The 21,525-nt window shown below is 33.7% G+C and overlaps 1 protein-coding gene across 17 annotated transcripts in view; it reads left to right on the top strand.

Moving 5' to 3' along the window:
- Nucleotides 1-21,525, top strand: part of LOC128214570 (brefeldin A-inhibited guanine nucleotide-exchange protein 1-like) — a 52,182-nt gene that overhangs the window by 19,677 nt on the left and 10,980 nt on the right. For 6 of the 17 annotated variants that reach the window (XR_008257942.1, XM_052921108.1, XM_052921113.1 and 3 more), the window contains exons 19-37: nucleotides 354-438; nucleotides 2,043-2,211; nucleotides 2,793-2,947; nucleotides 3,442-3,570; nucleotides 4,026-4,184; nucleotides 5,127-5,262; nucleotides 6,073-6,210; nucleotides 6,511-6,680; nucleotides 7,619-7,770; nucleotides 8,351-8,523; nucleotides 9,048-9,208; nucleotides 11,096-11,149; nucleotides 12,133-12,263; nucleotides 12,812-12,941; nucleotides 13,528-13,551; nucleotides 15,277-15,309; nucleotides 19,905-20,040; nucleotides 20,488-20,626; nucleotides 21,314-21,495. Coding sequence is in view for 16 of the 17 variants with exons in the window: in XM_052921108.1 (XP_052777068.1) it covers nucleotides 354-438; nucleotides 2,043-2,211; nucleotides 2,793-2,947; nucleotides 3,442-3,570; nucleotides 4,026-4,184; nucleotides 5,127-5,262; nucleotides 6,073-6,210; nucleotides 6,511-6,680; nucleotides 7,619-7,770; nucleotides 8,351-8,523; nucleotides 9,048-9,208; nucleotides 11,096-11,149; nucleotides 12,133-12,263; nucleotides 12,812-12,941; nucleotides 13,528-13,551; nucleotides 15,277-15,309; nucleotides 19,905-20,040; nucleotides 20,488-20,626; nucleotides 21,314-21,495 (2,456 nt within the window). In the remaining variant the exon portion in view is untranslated. Of the gene's footprint in view, nucleotides 1-172; nucleotides 258-353; nucleotides 439-2,042; nucleotides 2,212-2,792; nucleotides 2,948-3,441; nucleotides 3,571-4,025; nucleotides 4,185-5,126; nucleotides 5,263-6,072; nucleotides 6,211-6,510; nucleotides 6,681-7,618; nucleotides 7,771-8,350; nucleotides 8,524-9,047; nucleotides 9,209-11,095; nucleotides 11,150-12,132; nucleotides 12,264-12,811; nucleotides 12,942-13,527; nucleotides 13,552-13,663; nucleotides 13,682-15,276; nucleotides 15,310-19,904; nucleotides 20,041-20,487; nucleotides 20,627-21,313; nucleotides 21,496-21,525 lie in introns of all 17 variants that reach the window. The other 11 variants (XM_052921121.1, XM_052921120.1, XM_052921110.1 and 8 more) reach the window with 10 other exon arrangements.

Genomic DNA, 21,525 nt, shown 5'->3' with positions numbered 1-21,525 from the left:
AACCTTAAAACAACCTGTGGATAACTTATTTAAGTTTTATACAACTGGCTGCAGCTTTTTTTGCAAGTAATATTATTTGCATTTCATTATGAATTTTTTAGAAAAAATGTTCCTGTCAAACTCCTTTAAGTTTTCTTTTATTATAAAATTTGTTACCATGTATGTATTACAGCAGTGAAATATTTGCAAGTGCTGATGCCGCCTACGTTCTAGCCTACTCTGTGATAATGTTAACTACAGATCTCCACAGTAGCCAGGTATCCCACAATCCTCCTCACAGAGGCCTACTTTCACTTTCAGTTTCACTTTCACTTTCATTTTGGTTGTGATATTCGTTTTCATTGTTTTTGCAGACTTGGTATTTTTGCTAGTGCTGATGCTGCCTATGTGTTGGCCTACTCAATTATTATTTTGACAACTGATTTGCACAGTTATCAGGTAGAAAAATGAGGGATATTTATACATTATATATATATATATGCATAAATAGATGGACTTGGATTGATAGCTTGCTAGTTTTCTTTGCTTGAACTTTTGGAATTTGGATCCTTTTCCCATCAGCCTGCAAATTTTCACCAACATTGAAAAATAACGATAAACATATTTACTAGAAATCATTTTAACACTTTGGTTGAAAAATTAATAGTTCAAGAAGTGTGTAGCATGAGTTTAGTTATCATTATTAACGCATGACATCATGTTTTCTTCAAATTGCTACAAATTTAACATTAAGTAAACTCATCAATTTTTTTTTTTTTTTTGCAATGATTAAACTTTTAAATTTCCAGTCAAAATAACACACCAACAAGTACCTTCTTAATTGTTAAGAACTGCAGTTTTACAATTTAACAGACTTTGGGCCTCTTCAGAACTTTGTTAAAGCTAACAGCATGATTAACAAGATCCTTGTTAACTTTTAAAGATATATATCATTTGATAATGTGTTAATTTGTTTAAATAAACATGTACAGCTGAAATAATTATCTAAAATCTTTTAAGATCACAAGTGTATCCATTAAACTTCCAAAGCAGAAAATATTTTAAAGTATACAATGATGACGTTAACGACACTGTTAACTTCAACAAAATTCTGAACAATCGGCCCATTATGTCATAAATTGGTTCCCCAACTGCTTTAAAACATTATAATCAGTGAAAACATAATATTTAAAATTTTAATGATAAAGAAAAAGTGGCTTGCTCTGCCATTCTAACTTGTTAAGATTATACATAATACATTTTAAGTTTTACTTATTCTTAAGGATGTAATATTTTGATGAACGCAGCCAGATAATGGCTAGTCTCCCTTTTCTCCAGGTGAACCCCCCTGCTACCACTATATTGTTACGCACGCCTTGGAATTAAATACTCACAGATGTACATATGCACTTCAAGTTTTGAACATTTAAAATTTAATTTGATTTTTTTTCTTCAAGCAGTCATTAATTTATTTAAGTAATTGTTTATATCAAAGACATTAAGACATTTAAAGATGTAAAATATATAAATTTTGAAAATTTTCAATAGAACACATTGCGAAGGATCTTGACCATCTTACTTATAATAATACATGAACAGCAATAACAATAAAGATACAAGCTGATAGAACTAACTGTGCATGATGAGGAATATGATTTAGAATTAAGTTAAGATGTCTGATGATCACTTGCTTGCCTCAGTTAATGTACACTCTTTATTCGGCTAGAATATTTTTTTTGTAAAGTGTAAGATTATTTCCTATGTTACAGTTGAAATACGGCAATCAGAAATGTGTCTTATAGTAAATGTCAGATGACATAAGCAAACAATTATGACATCATTGTTGGTTGATACTAAAAATAGAACTGTGAATACCATGGTTTGAATTTATGATAGGTCATGGTGACTTTTAAGATATTTTCCTTTTTTTATGTGACACATTTGTTTTGATGGCAAAATCTGATAATTAAAATAATAGACTATAAAACCCCTTTTTGCATGTTGTGGTTACCATTGGCAACCAAGTACACAGGAATAACAAAACTCACTCTCTACTTTCACAGATTAAGGAGAAGAATCGCATGACCAAGGAGCAGTACATTAAGATGAACAGGGGTATCAACGACAGTAAAGATCTCCCTGAGGAGTATTTGTCTGCAATCTATGACAAGATTGCTACGGACGAGATTAAGATGAAAGCTGTCGGAGTGCAGAAGGGACTTCACTCTGCAAGTAAGGGAGAGAATCATGCAAATAGTTTTAATTCTTCTTTGTTGTTATGATGATCTTAAAATTTTGTAAATTAGCAGTGATACTGTTAAGTTAAAGCAGTTTTACTTGGTTTTAAAAGATAAGACTTGTTATGCTTGTATCTTCATCCAGTGCCGATAAAAGAATATGCCATGCTTGAGTCAGGATGTTCCAAAATTTTATAAAACTGAATAATAAGGACAAATCCTTGGAAAAGCTATTTCTATTCTATAAAATAGATTATTAGATACAAAATAGGGAGATCTTATCAGCATATGTATCATACAATTAAATTTTCAAGTAATATAAAATGTCACTTTTGAAATTAATATCTTAGTTGGTCAGCTTTAGCAATGTTTGATTTTGCAAGTCAAACGTTAAATTTAGTTTGTGATATTGTTTTACATTAACATTGGCTCAAACTGGGACCGGTGAAAATACATTGAGCCTTGAAAAATTCGAGTCAAGATGGAAGGCTAAAATTCTTGATCATTTTATAGTTTATTAGGATGGTGCCACAAAGTATGCTGAAAATTATGAAAAAATAATTTCATGTACAACAGGAGATATAACGAGTGACAAACAGCGTCGTCTGCTGTACAACTCAGAGATGAAGCACATGGAAATTGCAGCTAAAGCGTTGATGGAGAGCGTCAGCCATGTCGAGTCCAACTTTATGTCAGCGAAGCACCAGGAACATGTCAGGCCCATGTTTAAAGTGAGTTCACTCCATTAGTCCATTCAAACATGATGAAGTCTTAGTACAAGACAGCCATGATTTCCTAACCCTTCATTCTAAGTTACAACTGTCTTTGGCTTTACGTTGTACAAAAAAAATAAAATATGTACATAAATCAGGTTGATTTTGAAGGCAGATCTCATTTGATATTGTATTATTCATATGTAACCTTGTTTGTGAATGGGCTGAAGGCCCTTGCACAAATGTTGTTGAATTTGACATAAATTCTGCATAAGAATCTTAGACACGAAAGCCAGAATGGAACACTGTACCTGATGATGACTGCTTAACCACTGTCTAGTACATGTACATGAAATATTCAGATGATAGATTATAACCACCTCCAACAATGAACCCAATCATCAGAATTAGACTTATGAAAGATCAAGTACGAATTCCTACAATGCTTGGTATTCAAATTTTGTCTGGACTGGATCGTTATATAGTAACACATGTATGCTGGTATATTTCAGATGGCATGGACGCCATTTCTTGCAGCATTTAGTATCGGCCTTCAGGACTGTGATAACGCCCAGATAGCCTCCCTTTGTCTGGATGGGATACGGTGTGCAATTCGGATGTCCTGTATCTTTCACATGGAGGTGAGATCAACAGATGACAAGATATCTTAAAAATTATTAACACAATGGGTTAAAACTTTTTAGGCCTGAAAAAATAACTTTTTGTAGTCTGTTCATAAAAAAATTATGGGTAACAATATATATATATATGTTCAAAAAAAAATATGTGTGTCTTTTTATATGTATTTTAAATCCTTTAAAGATTAATACAGAAGATTACTTACACCATTCCCCATTGATGACAATAGCATTCTTTCATGAAGCCTTATAAAAAAAAAATAAAAAAAAAATGATAAGCCTAGCTGTTTCTTAAAAGGATGTAATCCTTGCCAAACCATTTTTTTGGCTTTATTTATTATATTCTTCATTCAAGACTGAATGAAAGTAAAATCTTGTGAACAATCTTTAAAGCCAATAAAAACAATATCAAAAATTGCAAATACATACATGTATATACATTTTATGTTTGTTTGCAGCTTGAGCGAGATGCGTATGTTCAAGCGTTGGCAAGATTTACCCTGCTAACAGCAGCTTCCCCGATCACAGAGATGCGGAGTAAAAACATCGAGACGATAAAAACTCTCATTTCCGTCGCACACACAGATGGAAACTACCTTGGGAAGTCTTGGCTTGAGGTGCATATGTTATAATAATTGTTAAATGCAAAATATTTAAGTGATATTTTTTGTAAGTGACTGCTTTCATTTTTCCTAAAAAATGTTTAAAATGATAAATTAAAATCTTAACAGTGAAACTTAAGGTAAATTATTAATCAAGATTTAGTGGAGCGTTTTTAATTTGTGTAATTTTTGAAAATAAGAATCGAGGTATCTCATAGCCTTTTTGACATTGTCTGTGGCGTTGTCAATGGCAGCCTTGCAGGCATTTTATTTGCGCAAAAACTTTTAACCTTGGCAATAAGTTAAAAACTATTCAAGATATTCAAATGAATTTTTAGACACCGGTTGCCAGAATCAATATGCATAGCAAGAGGCGTAACTCGTTTTAATAATTGTTGAGTGTTGCCCCTTATTTGGCTGTAAAAACACGAACAGACGAGTGTTTGCATTCCCTGTAGAAGAAATTTTAAAGAGACTTGTTCATGTTTGCTCAAAACTTTTGTTCATGGTTATGCATCTAAAAACCCTAATATTACAATTATTTTACTCATTTATACCGCAAACGCATGCTGGTACAGTCAAGAAAAAATTAGAAAACTCTGAACAAAACCACTAGCCCACAATGACTCTATCATATGCTGTAGGTTTATTAACCTTAAAGCTCTTTGTTGAAAGCGTTTCTTAATCAATTTCAAAAACAATATTTGAGCATATCTTATTTGTTGAAGGGTTCCAGCCGTCAGTATCTTAGTTTTAGCACTCCTAATGACTTGCCACACTTTATTTTTTAATAAAAAGGAGTGCATTTTACAAAACATGAGCAAGTCCCTTTAAAGATGTCAAGAAATTTTGACTTTGTAAAACATTTTCTATTTGACCCTGTTCCATCAAATCACCTTTTTGTGTTATCAATTGTGTTATGGGTGCCTGTAAAGGGAAACACACTTGTTTTACCAGATCCTGAGGTGCATATCCCAGTTAGAGCTGGCCCAGCTGATTGGGACGTCGGCCAAGTCCACCAAACACATTCCATCCCATAGGCGGGATAAGTCTAATGGAGGCACTGTTCATCCGTCTGCGTTTGATGCAGAAAGTAAGCTTTATGTGTTTTTCCTTAGTACCATAGTGTACAAAGGTGATGTTGTTTCAACTAACTGGAAGTAAACTGAGAAGCCCTTTAAATAATTGTATAAATATTATTTATGGATCTCAATACAGTTAGGTCAGTATAATTAAAACTCTTCACTAACATTGATTAGTAATTAACATTTTAAATAAACATAAAAGTGGAGTTTTATATACACAGTGACTTAAAAAAGAAAGACATAAAGCTTAATTCACATGGTATTTACTGGTCTGAACATATATTTCTTCTACCAAGAATACTTTTCCAAATACATGTATTGCATTTCTTGAAGTATTTCAGTGTATGGTTTGCATTTATGAATTAATGAAAAATTGCTGGTGCATTAGGATGTTACCAAAAATGAAAAGGGGGCATCATTCTTACGTAACTCTTTTGCTAAATCGTTAGAAAAAAATACTCTTGATTCTTTGAGCCATATTTTGGGGATGATTTTCAAACAAACTTAAGCCGTTATAGGAGGTTATTTGATCATGTGGACCAATCGAATCCTGCTAAAAAGTGAAATTAACTGCTTAATGATCTCCTTTTGAAGAGTTCCAACACTTTCAAGCAAAATTTCTGGAAAGATAATTATAACCAACTTAATCATGATCTATAAACTCATGTATATATCAGGTTTTGAGGCTAATTGAGGCTAATTGTTTGAAGGGGTTAAACCTGTTAATTTATGATTATTTCAAGAAATTATCCCAAATGCTCTAGTGATACATTAGACAATGAGATAAACTGAACACTTTCATATTTTTGTCATTTCAGCAATGGCGAAGGGTGGATTTGGCTCAAAGACCATGGACAAGTTTCAGGAGACTATGGGAGAGACAAGTTCACAGAGTGTTGTGGTCGCGGTCGACAGGGTCTTTACTGGATCCGTTAAACTGGACGGGGATGCTATTGGTATGAGGCCAAAAAAGCTCTTATTTTTATCTCAACATCAACAATCTGTGTATTTTTTTTTAACAAAAATGAAATAAAGCTGTTTTATGTTGATTAATTAATAAGATTTCTACAAATTCACTTTTTTATGATGTTTAAGAGTGCAATGCAGTAAAGACCATTGTGGCTGTTAAGGAAAATCTTAGCTTGATATAAAGTGTTTTCCAGTAGAAACTGATGAAAATTTGTTTACACGAACCTCACTAATTTAATTTGACACTTTTCCGCCCAGATCCAATGATGTCAATCTTTCTGTTACAGTGGAATTTGTGAAGGCCCTGTGTGCAGTGTCTGTGGAAGAGCTTTCAAATTCCGCCAGGCCGCGTATGTTCAGTCTGACCAAAATTGTGGAGATCTCATACTACAACATGGGGCGTATTAGGCTGCAATGGTCCCGAATCTGGCAGTACCTTGGTGACCATTTCAATAAGGTAAAGGCTTAATATATTCATGACTGGGGGGCCTGGCCTGGGCGCATGTGAGTTTGGTTTGTGGTCACTTAGCCAGAAAAGTGGATTTCCACCGCGTACTCTGGTTTCCCCACTAATCAAGATCACAATCTCACGCAACATTGTGCCGTTGAGAATGATTGATATAATGTTTTAATAACTGGTGTCACAATCGTTGTAAAATCAATAAGACTAATTTCAATTAGTTGGTCTTTCCAACCCACAAATGTTGCAAGTACTGCAAGATAACCCCCATCAGAAGCAAATTTCACAATTTGACAACAACCTACAGATGCAAATTAGCGAAAAAGACACCCCACCATATATGATTTAAAAAATTGCCGTACGCCCCTAGGTCATATGTTTAAATGGAATAGCCCTAAGCATAAATTGCCAGGCATTTTGTTAACAGCAAACATGCTGACGTAATTCATATTTACATTTACCCAAATATACTATTAGAAGGTTACTCAAAACTTATATTATCAACAAATTTGTGACTTGTTTTTTTTAAGCACAGGTGTTCTAAAATGAAATCTGCTCAGCGTGTATTTTAGGACATATATAATTATAACATTCTAATCTGTATCAATACTTAGAGGCAGATCCATGGCTTAGTGGTTACACACTTGTCTATCAATCCAGGGGTCACAGGTTCAATTCCTGGTCGTACCACTAAAAAAATACTGAACATCTTCCTGGAGAGACATTAAATGGGGTCCCATGTGACAATGCTATACACTGGTGCACGTTAAAGAACCAGGGTAGCTCTAAACAGGGTTACATTCTGTCTGTGCACTATGCTCCATAAACCTAAAATGACAAACAACCTTATCAGAGCACACGCCGAATGGGCAAGGCCCGAGTGTGATTATAAAATAGTTTACACACCACCAACATGTATCAGTACTCTGTTTCAGGTTGGCTGTAACCCTAATGAAGATATAGCGTTCTTTGCCATTGACTCCCTGCGACAGCTGTCCATGAAGTTTATCGAGAAAGGAGAGTTTGCCAACTTCCGATTCCAGAAAGACTTCCTTCGACCATTTGAGCACATCATGAAAAGGAACAGGTGAGGTTTGGGTTGGTGAAAATTTTAGATTTTAAATTAATCTTTATTCCTTAATCAATGTTCTTGTATGCAAAACAGCACAGAAATCAATATTCAGTAAGTATTTTTAGATTGAATGTTCTTGTATGCAAAACAGCACAGAAATCAATATTCAATAAGTATTTTTAGATTGAATGTTCTTGTACGCAAAACAGCACAGAAATCAATATTCAATAAGCATCTTAGATTGGCCTTAATCTAAGCAAAATCTAAGTGTTTTTATTGGCTAATCAATCTTATTGTCTTGGATATATACATGTTAAGGGGAGCCCAATGTTGATTGCAAGGTTGAGTGTGGTCTAGTGGTATAGGTGTCCGCCTCTTACCCCAGAGGTTGTGGGTTTGTACCCCATTAGGGGTACTTTCTCACAGCCTATCAAAATGGACACCAGAATTGGTTTCTACCCAGGAAAAGGACTCCAGAGTGATTCTTTAAGCTATCAGCTTTCGTCATAATCAAGAAGTATTATGCAAATTGGACCTGACAAGATTCAAATACTTTTGTTTGAATGGCCATCCATCAGCTTCGCTACTTTTATAGATCTCCAACAATCCGAGACATGGTTGTACGATGCGTTGCTCAGATGGTGAATTCCCAGGCTGGAAACATCAGGTCTGGGTGGAAGAATATATTCTCTGTGTTCCATCTAGCAGCCTCAGACCAGGATGAAGGGATTGTGGAGCTGGCATTCCAAACCACAGGCAAAATTATATGTACGTGAATATTGACCAACACTGTGAATATTATTTTTGTTTAAAGATAGCCTTGTGAAACCATCAGGTGATACATCTTTCACCTTTGTTTTGTCATAGATTTGGCATAGGTTCCAATTGCTCTTTGTCTAAAACCTTAAATTTAAAAAAAAAATCAAACAATTAAATTAAATGACTAGTTGGATCCTCGTTGATATTTTTGAGTGACTCTCAAGTACTCAAATTTGCCATCTTTCCCTTGCAAGACTATAGTACTCTTTAATGAATTTAGGCAGATACTACACTGGTAGTCCAGCCTTGATCTTATTTTGCCTTAAAATAGCATGTTATTCATGTTGAAGAGCACAGTCCCGTAGTCTTACATTGATCCGCCTTGGTTTTGCCTAAAAGCGTAACAATATTCATGTTGAAGAGTGAAGATTGTGTTATCTTGTGAATTACAAATACATAGAGTTTTAATGTAGAAGTTAAATTAAGCCACCATTTATAAAAAGTTTGTTTGGAATTTATATATTTCCCTTCAGCGTCAGTGTTTGAGAAGCATTTCTCAGCCGTAATGGACTCGTTCCAAGATGCTGTCAAGTGCCTGTCTGAGTTTGCCTGTAACGCAGCATTCCCCGATACAAGCATGGAGGCCATCAGGCTGATAAGAAACTGTGCAAAATACGTTGCTGAAAAACCTCAGGTATGTGCCTCGTAATGCCTGGTTGGTATTTACCGTTATATGTTAAACAAGAATGTTTATGTGCTTGTTTGAAACTTAAGACTTAAGTAGTCTTTTAACCAGGTTTTCAACGAAAACCGGGTTATTAGAATGAGGTTGTCGTTGGACGGGCGGGCGGGCGTCAAACATTGGTTTCTGCCCAATAACTTTAGTTAGCATTGATAGATATCAATGAAACTTGGTGTGTAGGTAGCTTATGGGAAGAGCTAGCTTGGGATTGCTTTTGAGGGGGATGGGGTCAAGGTCACTGTTACTAAAAATAGAAAAATGGTTTCTGCCCAATAACTTTAGTAAGCATTGATAGATATTGACGAAACTTGGTGTGTAAGTTGCTGATGTGAAGAGCTAGCTTGGGATTGCTTTTGAGTGGGGAGGGGCTAGGGTCAAGGTCACTATTACTTAAAATAGAAAAATGGTCAAGGTCACTGTTACTTAAAATAGAAAAATGGTTTCTGCCCAATAACTTTAGTTAGCATTGACAGATATTGATGAAACTTGGGGTGTAGGTAGCTTATGTGAAGAGCTAGCTTGGGATTGCTTTTGAGGGGGGTGGGGCTAAGGTCAAGGTCGCCTGTTACTAAAAATAGAAAAATGGTTTCTGCCCAATAACTTTAGTAAGGATTGATAGATTTTGACGAAAGTTGGTGTGTAGGTAGCTTATGTGAAGAGCTAGCTTGGGATTGCTATTGAGGGAGGAGGGGCTAAGGTCAAGGTCAATGTTACTTAAAATAGAAAAATAGTTTCTGCCCAATAACTTTAGTTAGCATTGAACGATATTGATGAAACTTGGTGTGTAAGTTGCTTATGTGAAGAGCTAGCTTGGGATTGCTTTTGAGTGGGGAGGGGCTAAGGTCAAGGTCACTATTACTTAAAATAGAAAAATGGTCAAGGTCACTGTTACTTAAAATAGAAAAATGGTTTCTGCCCAATAACTTTAGTTAGCATTGACCGATATTGATGAAACTTGGTGTGTAGGTAGCTTATGTACAGAGCTAGCTTGGGATTGCTTTTGAGGGGGGTGGGGCTATGGTCAAGGTCGCCTGTTACTAAAAATAGAAAAATGGTTTCTGCCCAATAACATAAGTTAGCATTGATAGATATTGATGAAACTTAGTGTGTAGGTAGCTTATGTGAAGAGCTAGCTTGGAATTGCTTTTGAGTGGGGAGGGGCTAAGGTCAAGGTCACTATTACTAAAAATAGAAAAATGGTTTCCGCCCAATAACTTTAGTTAGGATTGACAGATATTGATGAAACTTGGTGTGTAGGTAGCATGTGAAGAGCTAGCTTGGGAAACTAAACACATAAGATACTTAATTAGAGTAATTTTCAGTTACGTCTCTTTACACATAAGAAACATAACTAGAGTAATTTTCAGTTACGTCTCTTTTTGATAAAAGTAAAGATAAAGTCATACAACAAATTAATTGGCTATAATTTCTGATTGCTCATAACAAAAACCTGGTTTCGTCGCATTGCGGCGCTTCTAGTTTTGTTTAGCAAAATGTCTTTACTTTAAACTGATTTTGATAAATAAAACTAAGTGTTGTGATTATCAGACATAACTTCAAAAACAGTAAAAAAACATTCAAAAAAGTAAATATTTCACAAATTATAAAAAAAAAAAGAGCTTAGCTTAATCATGATTAAAACAGACTAAAGTGGTTTTGAGAAATCGCCCCCCTGTTTACATCATGTGATTAAATAAATTTAAAAACTTACATTTTTTGTTTTCAATTCATAACCTGTTTTTGACAAATATTTTTTGGACATCTAGTGCATCACTGATTTTTTTCTAATGTAACACATTCTTTACCTTGTACATGGCCAATCTATTTTTGCGCTTACAGCGGTTTACAGGTTTTGAAATTGAACCAGAGAAAAGTGATGCGACGTATGCAAGGGTAACATTGATTGACTGATTGCCTGTGGCTTGCGCTATCTCAAATACATTTCCATTTTCATCTATATGTACTTCGTAACTTTTTTGGTGAAACTTATAACACATGACAACCATTTTATGCTGTGCATTTAGGTCTGAACACTACTTTTTCTCACAAATTATATACATACTGACAGTGATATTTTCCTTGCATTCTTAAACTGTTTTACAAGCTCATCTGTTTTCCAAGAAAAAAGTGAAGGTTATGTCATGGCCTTGTTGTCATCATCGACCTTGCTGTGCAAAAACATTATCCTTGGCCATATCTTAAGAAACGTTCAAGAACTAAAAAACAAAACTTGGTGTACATGTTGTCAGAGACAATATGCACATCTGTAGCAAGGCCCATAACTCTGACCTTTATAAATGTTGAGTTATGCCCCCTTTCGACTGTAAAATAACAGAAAGGCATTGGCATTCACTCTGTGAGGCTCTCATTATATAAATATTCAGAATTTGTATATTGTAAATGTTAAATGTTTCTGATGTCTGATTTCTTATACTCATATTTATAAATATTCTTTAGCTGGTAGAGGAAGCACAATTTATAACCGTTTTTTTATGAAAACGCAAGATTATTAACTTAATATCCCTAGAATAAAACTGTTTGCTGTGGAAAACTGACTTGCTAGATGTTGATGCTAAATTGATTTTAAATATTTTTATTGCAATATAACAGAATGGGTACAGAATGTATATTATGTGAAAAAAATTAACTTGTTTAACAGATTGAAAAAAATGGTATATTTATATATACACTTATGTATGCCTTGTAAAAGAAAAAAGTTCCAATACTAGATGTACTTGAAAAAGTTAGCGTCGTAAAGGTAGCAAATTATACGGTATCAGCTTTGTTGACTTATAACTATTATGTTATCTGATGAATCCCTCTCGAATATAGATTTTTTTTCAGAATGTACCAAATGTTTTTCATTTTATTTTCAGTTGTTCCGGGAGCACACGGGGGACGATCTAAATGTTCCGGAGTCTGACCGTGTCTGGGTCAAGGGCTGGTTCCCTGTACTGTTCGAGCTCTCGTGCGTCATCAACAGGTGTAAGCTGGATGTCAGAACCAGGTTTGTTGGGTTTCTCATATTTACTCTCTGATGAATCTATGTTGTGAATTACCTACTGTGTGTTTTGGGATGGGAGGTTTTAACAATGGGAAACATAGTTAAAAAATGAACTGCTAAATATTTCATACAAAATGTTATATATATTATTATTATATACTATTTTGATACATTAAAATTTCTTAATATGAATTTAAGGTGTAAAAATATAATTTACCGTAATTGTCTAAATGGACTCTCCCTGCTTTTGTCATTTTACACACCCTCTAACTCTAAAATTCTAGCCCAAGTGTGTAAATAGTGGTAGTGTGTAACCTCAGATTAGTACACTAAGGTATCAGGTTAAAGCCAACAAAATGGCAGACTGATAGATCATAAGAAAGTCAAATAAGCTCAATGTTTTATGTTTTGAAACAAGGAAGGCATTATCGAGGGTTAAGAATACGTAAATATTCTCAGGAAAAAACGCCCTGCATTAATTAAGTGTGTATCTACAAGGACATAAACATTACATAAAATATTGAAATATTAAGGTATTGTTTTCTCCTCAGGGGCCTGACAGTAATGTTTGAGATAATGAAGACGTATGGTGAATCGTTTGAACCCCATTGGTGGAGAGACCTGTTCCGCATTGTGTTCCGAATCTTTGACAACATGAAACTCCCCGAGTCACAAAATGAGGTACGATGAGATGAGAGAATCTTTATTTTTATGTATGCAAGTTATCAAAAATGAAATTCAACACAAGCTTTACAGAGCTTTTGATGTAGAGCTTTTGAACGAACTATAAATGTATAAGAGAGCTGAGGTTTTGGAAAGAAAACCACCCACATAGAAATTGGTGATGAGAAATTAAAAATTGTCTTTGTAAATAAGTTTTTTACCTCTCATTATTTTATAGCATATTAAAATAAGTGTATTTTGTCTGATTTTTTGGTGTTTATGAATATGGAATAAATCTTGTTTATATACATTGACATTTGACAAGTCCAGTGGCTAAAACAATTACAGCACAAATGTTCATGAATATAAAATTAAAAATCACCATTTATGGTCTTCGGAGCAGTTATGCCAAATAATGTATATATAATTGATTTCGCGGATATCGACTGTTTCTGCATTTTACACTGCACAGTTTGACCTAGATTGTTCAGCTCTCAATTTAAAACAATGAAATGTTTGTTCATAATCCAGTTAAAAAGGTATTTGCTAAAAGGTGTATAAAAACCAAATGTGCTGACCTACATATTGCATTGCATATTTTAAGACTTTCATGGATGTGCCATTCTCAGTAAGATCAATTCCCATTTCTGTTCTACTCCACATTATGTTTCTCGATATTACTGTATGCTTTTTCCTAACACAAACTCCATTGGAATGTTCTGCTTTCTCTTTATCATTAGGATGACTATTATGTTCAGGTAATTTTCACGTGTAGTTGTTCTAAAACAACTTTAAAAAGCATTAAAAAAACATGCATATTTGAAGCTTTTGTTTTCGTTTTTAACATTTTCCTGAAATGTGTAATACATGTAGCATCTAGTGCATATTTGACTATCAGAGCAAGTTTGAAAACCTTGTGAAATAAACCAGCCACATTTTTGTGTATGTGTATGCTAGTTTTATGTTTTAAGTTTGCTTTTTATTTCTTTTTCTAACATGCAGTGTTGAAAATTGTAACCTTTTATTGTTTGTAGTCATTAAAATTATAGAAAGCACAAACGTTCTAAGAATGTTAACACTCTATACTGGTTGTCAGTTTGATAAAATACCCTACACTCCAGTACATGTACAAAATTTGTGATGCTCACTCCTTATAAATTTGTGATGCTCACTCTTTATAAATTTGTGATGCTCACTCTTTATAAATTTGTGATGCTCACTTTTTCAAAATTTGTGATGCTCACTTTATTAAAATTGTGATGCTCACTCTTTATTAATTTGTGATGCTCACTCTTCGTTAATTTGTGATGCTCACTCTTTATAAATTTGTGATGCTCACTCTTTATAAATTTGTGATGCTCACTCTTTATAAATTTGTGATGCTCACTCTTTATAAATTTGTGATGCTCACTCTTTCAAAAATTTGTGATGCTCACTCTTTAATAATTTGTGATGCTCACTCTTTAATAATTTGTGATGCTCACTCCTTATAAATTTGTGATGCTCACTCTTTAATAATTTGTGATGCTCACTCTTTCAAAAATTTGTGATGCTCACTCTTTCAAAAATTTGTGATGCTCACTCTTTAATAATTTGTGATGCTCACTCTTTCAAAAATTTGTGATGCTCACTCTTTAATAATTTGTGATGCTCACTCTATAATAATTTGTGATGCTCACTCTTCATTAATTTTGTGATGCTCACTCTTTCAAAAATTTGTGATGCTCACTCTTTAATAATTTGTGATGCTCACTCCTTATAAATTTGTGATGCTCACTCTTTAATAATTTGTGATGCTCACTCTTTTTATTTTATGTCACAATCATAAACATTAAACATAAGCTCTAAAGAGCTTCAATAGCAACAATCATATTTTTTTGAAATCTGCTGTGTACATGTGATAAGGAACCATTAACTGTTTCAAAATGATAACCAGTACCATTCATCGACTAAGCTTAGAATGGGGGAATTCGGAGTAGTGAGTCTGAAACGCTAATCACTTGGTCATTGTCTACATTAAACTTATTATGTAAATTATCAGCATTCCTACAATTTACGTTGTGCGACTATCCACAAAGTTAAATACGAAATACATGCTGCATATATTCTCAGTTACATTCTAAATAAATTCTGAATTACATTTTCAATATGGTGTTAGTTACATTCTAAATACATTCAACATTACAGTTTAAAGTTATATTCTAAATGACATTCTTAACACATTAAAAGTTACATTAGGTTATATATTGTTACATTGATTGGTTACTTCCAAAAATTTTACATGACCACATCTTTATTTTTAAGTTGTATATCATAGCTTTAACTTAAATGATAAATATTGTGACCTCTGTAGCCAGAGGGAAGTGATACTGTGAGAGCCCACTGGGTAAGTGGTTACATTCAACTATACAGCTAACACACTCCTGTACTTTAGTTAGTCTTCTGTGGGAATCATTATACTCAGGAATATGATGGTAGCCATAGTTGGCAGTTTCGACCAGATACAGTTGTGTTTTTTCTTTTTATTAGTTATATTTATTTAGATAACATAAGATTGTTCAGAACTTTGTTAAAATAAACAACGTTGTTAAATTTATTTAAGTGTTCGTAACAAGATTTTAGACAACTGTACTTGTTTCATTTAAATATATTAGCACATCATCAAACAGTTCACGTTCAAACTTAAACAAAGTTCTGAACATTTTGCCCATCGTCTATATAAATATATATATATGAGAAAACGATGTCTCTGGTCGAAACTGCCCCCTCTGATGGTAGCACTAAATGGTGATCAAACTGATCAATATTATTTGTTCACTTTTATGGCATTAATGTATCATAACAGACTTGCGATTTGTGTATGAGCAAATCATAGGTTAAAAAAAAGACAGTTTATCAGTCATTTATTTCATGGTTTCATTCCATTTGTTATTTCCTTATTTATTCTATATTCCTTGTTTCTAATGGAAAAATCACTTTTTTAATCAACCCCTATTATCTCGAAGAATCAAAGGCCTCACATAACTTAGTATCGTACTTGATTAAGCCCAAACTTAATTCGCTTGAATTAACAAGACATAAATAGTTTATTATCATAATATTAACTATGATTTATACCAAAGCAAATTTTTAAAGTAGTTTGCTGAGCTTGATCCTGTTATATGGGACTTAGAATTGTTTCAGAACAAAAATTGGGGCCCGAAGTTTGATACAGTAGGTCTTTAAGTCATCCTCATATGAGGCAATAGTAAATGTTCAATTTAAATGCATTTTTTGTCATTGCTAATTCAATCCACAGAAAGCGAAAGTTCCATGATATTACGGAAATCACATGATATTACGGGAATCACATGATATTACGGGAATCATTCTTATTGGGGCAATTTTATCAACGAGTGTACAACAAGATATTGCAAGTTCACAAGTTTCAATTGATTACTAAGCATATGTCTGAAAAAGAACAGTTATTTTTCCAGCTTTCTTATTCAAAGTATCAAATTACAATCAAGAATAAACAATTTGAAAAATTGATCATAGGATACACTCGTTGATAAGATGGCCAAATTATACATGATTGCGGTGCTCGTATTTTCTAAAATGTATGAACATCATAAATGACTTTGTTACGTCTTGAAGATTTATCCCTGATTAACCAGTTATGATATATCTTAGATCATCATAATATGAACACTTAACAATGACTTTCAGTCAGTGTGTGCTAATTTACATATATATATATATACTAGTGTGGTATAGAGGCGACATGTGTAAAAAAAAAATTGTGACCAGGATTTACTATCTCATTCACAAATCAGTTATCTCTGAGTTGTGGGAACAAAATATTAAGTCTTTCCTGAGATAAAAAAAATACACAAACAGACACATGTTACATCTCAGCCACCATACATATTGGATCATATTTGTGTAAATAATTTTAGCAATGATTTTGAGAATGTATTAATAATTTGCATATCTTTGTTTTTTCTCTTAATTTTCACTCTTTATAATATATAAATATTGAGGCTTTTTCTAATTTCACTAGTATCATATAGTACCATTTTTTCTACACAGTTTATAGTTTTATATCTAGTTTCTATAGTTTGCTTGTAATAATAATGGCTATCTATATTCTTAACCATCTCTCCATTTGCATTATACCCCCAGATAGATTTTTGGGAGCTATATAGCTGTTGGGATTGTCATGTCACATCACACTACATATAGCATTTAGCTTCTAAATCATTGCACCTACACTCATGAAACTTCATGGTAATGTTGGTCAGCATGGGCAGTGATATACCTCTGATTTGTTCGATATTTCACTCGGTCTAATAACAGTAATGGCCATTAAATTAATAAAATGTTGTCTGAGTTTTTGCTTTGTTTTATATGTAGCTCCAAAACATTGCATCTGCACTCATGAAACTTTCATACAATAGGTCTTGACATCACATCACATAGATTGTGTGGCATGGACATTGCTATGCAGGATTAATGTATAACTGTACGATTATTGCTTCATATAGTCTATAAGTGTGGTACAAGTTTAAAAGCTTATTGGCAGATCGTTTTACAAACATGCCATGTCGATGTTTTCTTAATCCCTTGATTGCCCTTGTTGTTTGTTTAATCCTCAAATAAATATATCACACTTCCTTTTCAACAGGCAATAAATCGTTTAGGATGGGTAGTAACTAATTAAATTGTCTCAGTGGTGTATACGGTTAGGTAATCTAGCCAGGCATTGTAAAGATAAAAATCAATAATCTTCGTCTGTGAAACTTGGTAACTGTGAAAGTTATGATTGATGTCCTTTGGGTGCCCGAAAATTAGGTACGCAAAAGAATTTATTTTGGGAAATAATTATGGGTGTCCAAATATTTTTAGAGTGTCCAAACTCTTAGGTGAATTACGGTAACTTTAATCGAAAAATATTTTTGTTGAAATTATAAACGTCTTACGATATACCGTATCCCGATCTTCAACTGCCGTTTTAACCCGTATATACTCGATCAATATGACGCGAGTAACATCCCTTTCTACATAAATCTAAACAAACTCTCGGCTTGAAATTGACCTCAGAAAAAAAGTTCAAAAAATTGTTACTGGGTATTATACGCAGGCATTTTTTTGCAACCATATCTGAGGGAAAAAAGTGCGTCTAATACCCAGTCATTTACGGTAGCTCCAAAATCATTTCATCTGCACTCATGTTATTTTCATACAATTGTCCTTGACATCACATCACATAGATTGTGTGGCATGTAGCTCCAAAACATTGCATCTGCACTCATGAAACTTTCATACAATAGGTCTTGACATCACATCACATAGATCTGATGTGGCATGTAGCTCCAAAACATTGCATCTGCACTCGTGAAACTTTCATACAATTGTCCTTGACATCACATCACATAGATCTGGTCAGTGGTGTGTAGCTCCAAAACATTTCAGCTGCACTCATGAAACTTCATAATAATGTTGGTCATCATGGGGTTTTGTTTGACATTCAACCAAATCTAACAGTTATGGCCCTTGATGTAGACTGACATATCTTGTGTCACATAGGAATGTCGGTCACAAGTCTTACAGTTATGGCCCTTGATGTAGACTGAAATATCTTTTGTCACATAGGAATGTCGGTCACAAGTCTTACAGTTATGGCCCTTGATGTAGACTGAAATATCTTTTGTCACATAGGAATGTCAGTCACAAGTCTTACAGTTATGGCCTTGATGTAGACTGAAATATCTTTTGTCACATAGGAATGTCAGTCACAAGTCTTACAGATATGGCCTTGATGTAGACTGAAATATCTTTTGTCACATAGGAATGTCAGTCACAAGTCTTACAGTTATGGCCTTGATGTAGACTGAAATATCTTTTGTCACATAGGAATGTCAGTCACAAGTCTTACAGATATGGCCTTGATGTAGACTGAAATATCTTTTGTCACATAGGAATGTCAGTCACAAGTCTTACAGTTATGGCCTTGATGTAGACTGAAATATCTTTTGTCACATAGGAATGTCGGTCACAAGTCTTACAGATATGGCCCTTGATGTAGACTGAAATATCTTGTGTCACATAGGAATGTCGGTCACATTTATAATGCACATGCTCTCAGGCTTTTGTTGATGCAACACAACATTAAACCATTTTTTAGGTCCAGGCGCTATCTCGGGGTATTCATCACGCTAGTGATAGCTTGAGTTTTTTTGTAGCAGTGAAGTTTTTGATTTTGCCGCAGTTTTGCTGTTTGAGTTTGCTGTGTATTAAGCATGTCATGGAATGTTTAGCTGTATACTCATATTTAAGTTTGTTCTGTTTATAAATACCATGTATGTATGGCTCCTAGTTGTGTAATCATAAATAGTTAGATATCATTGACACTTTTGTTACCTTTGGCTGGCTAATTGTGCATGTATTTCAATGATGTGAATGTGATTGATTATTGAAATTTCTATATATCCAATTTTCTTTGACTTTCTTATTCTGTAAAAACTCTAAAATGGAATGCATAACACTAAAAAATTCCAGAAAAAGAAATCATTTGAGAGCAAGAAATAGTCCAATGTGTAAGACATACAGTCTCGGTCTGATGGAGACTATTCATTTACAGCTGTGAACATTTTGTCACATCACAGGTTTTTGGGAAGAAAGCTGGAAGCTTTGATTTAAAAAAAATAATGATAATAGCTATTATAATGAAATAAAATAATTAATAATGATATTAATAATAATAATTATAATAATAATAATAATAATAATAATGATAGTAATAATAATATTAATATTAATAGCAATAATAATAACAAAAATAATAATAATAAAAATTATTCTAATATGGCGCCTGTTTCCTAAGAAAAAAATCCACTTTTGGCAAAATATCCTGTGATGTGATAGATTGGGGATTTCAAAAATTGCTTTGTAATAATTATGAATTTATCTAACCAAATGTTTGCTATCTGCTCTCCACAGAAAAACGAATGGATGACGACCACATGTAACCACGCGCTGTACGCGATCATCGATGTGTTCTCGCAATTCTATGACATTCTTCACACCATGCTGTTGAACGAGCTTTACCAACAACTCATCTGGTGTGTTCAACAAGGTAAGAGAATCATATCGTTTTTGCCCATCTGTTGTTTAAAAGATATTATGATAGACTCGGTGTTGTTGTCGTCATCAGCTTTGTCATCCAAGAACTTTGACTTTGGATATAACACATAAAAACATTCAATATATTTAAATGAAATATCAAGTTGGTGTTTTCAGAGGCAATATGCACATGTGATGCAAGGGGCATGACTTGTCTGAATAATTGTTGAGTTAGTCCCCTTTTCAATTAAAAAAAGATAAGACAAGTATTGACAGTGCTCGTGTTGGTGTAAACTGTTGTTTGTTCCTTATAAAAATGTACATATCACAAGGTTTGACTGTTAACAATTAAGAGTGGTACTAATATAGAAAAAGGCGCAGTTGATGGATGATATCTAATTTCTTGGCAGGAAATGTAGGTTAATATCAAATTAATGGTGACCTTTTCACTTTCTTTCAGACAATGAGCAGCTGGCCAGGTCTGGCACAAACTGTCTGGAGAACCTCGTTATCTCAAACGGCACAAAGTTTACCCCTGAGGCGTGGGACAATACATGTACATGTATGTTCGACATCTTCAAAAACACCATTCCAAATAGGTAAGTTCCGCTGGGGACTTTGTGAAACATTTACCGATATTGTGGCATTTGCCTAGAATGTAATCATTCAGATTTTAAGAACGTTTCAACATATTCTTTAAAATAATTTATGATCCGGATTGACATCTTAATATATTTTGATGATGAGCAATAAGTGAAATATTTACTCTTAGTGTTAACAAGAAATCGAAAGAAAAACTTGATAAGCAATTGGCTTTTAGATAAATGCTTAACTTATACAAACTTTGGATGTATATGGACAGTTATCAATGTCAGAAATATTTAAATTTATTTACGCTGCAAGTAGATGGCGTAGTAATTTCAATTAAGCAGTTAAACTTTATGACTTATCTCTTGAGATTTTGAATTATTCAAGCAGGAATACACATCACTGGCAATCAATTTAAACTAAGTAGTACAAAATACACATTAAAACACTGCAATTAATTAATGCTATTATTTAAAAAAATTATGAACTACTTCAACTGATGTACCGGCATACATCCGAGGTTGTTTTCAATGGAATATGGCTGAGGTGTTCCGAATGATAAATGTGTAACTAATGAATAAACCAATGCTGTTAGTCTTTTTTGATGGTAAAAGTAGCAAGTTTTATCTTGGTGTAATACTAATTTACTCTATGAACAAATTTCTCACCATGAATGAAGCCTTGATCTTCTTTTTCAGATTGTTAGTCTGGCGACCAGACGACGGTTTCAGCCAATCTGTAGACGAGATGAACTCCAGCGTGGACGCCATTTCCCTGGATACATCACATGATAATTCACGTTTACAGCGGGCAGACAGCAATCACAGCGTCAATAGCACTGTTTCAGCAGACTCACGTGACCACAAGTTTCCCAGGACAAGTAAGTTAAAGAAATTGCATGTATATGAAA

Source organism: Mya arenaria, chromosome 13 (genome assembly GCF_026914265.1).
Source record: "Mya arenaria isolate MELC-2E11 chromosome 13, ASM2691426v1".
In the NCBI taxonomy this organism is placed as follows: domain Eukaryota; kingdom Metazoa; phylum Mollusca; class Bivalvia; order Myida; family Myidae; genus Mya; species Mya arenaria.
Note: the sequence above shows the minus strand (reverse complement) of the source record. Positions and strands in the feature narration are given on the sequence as shown.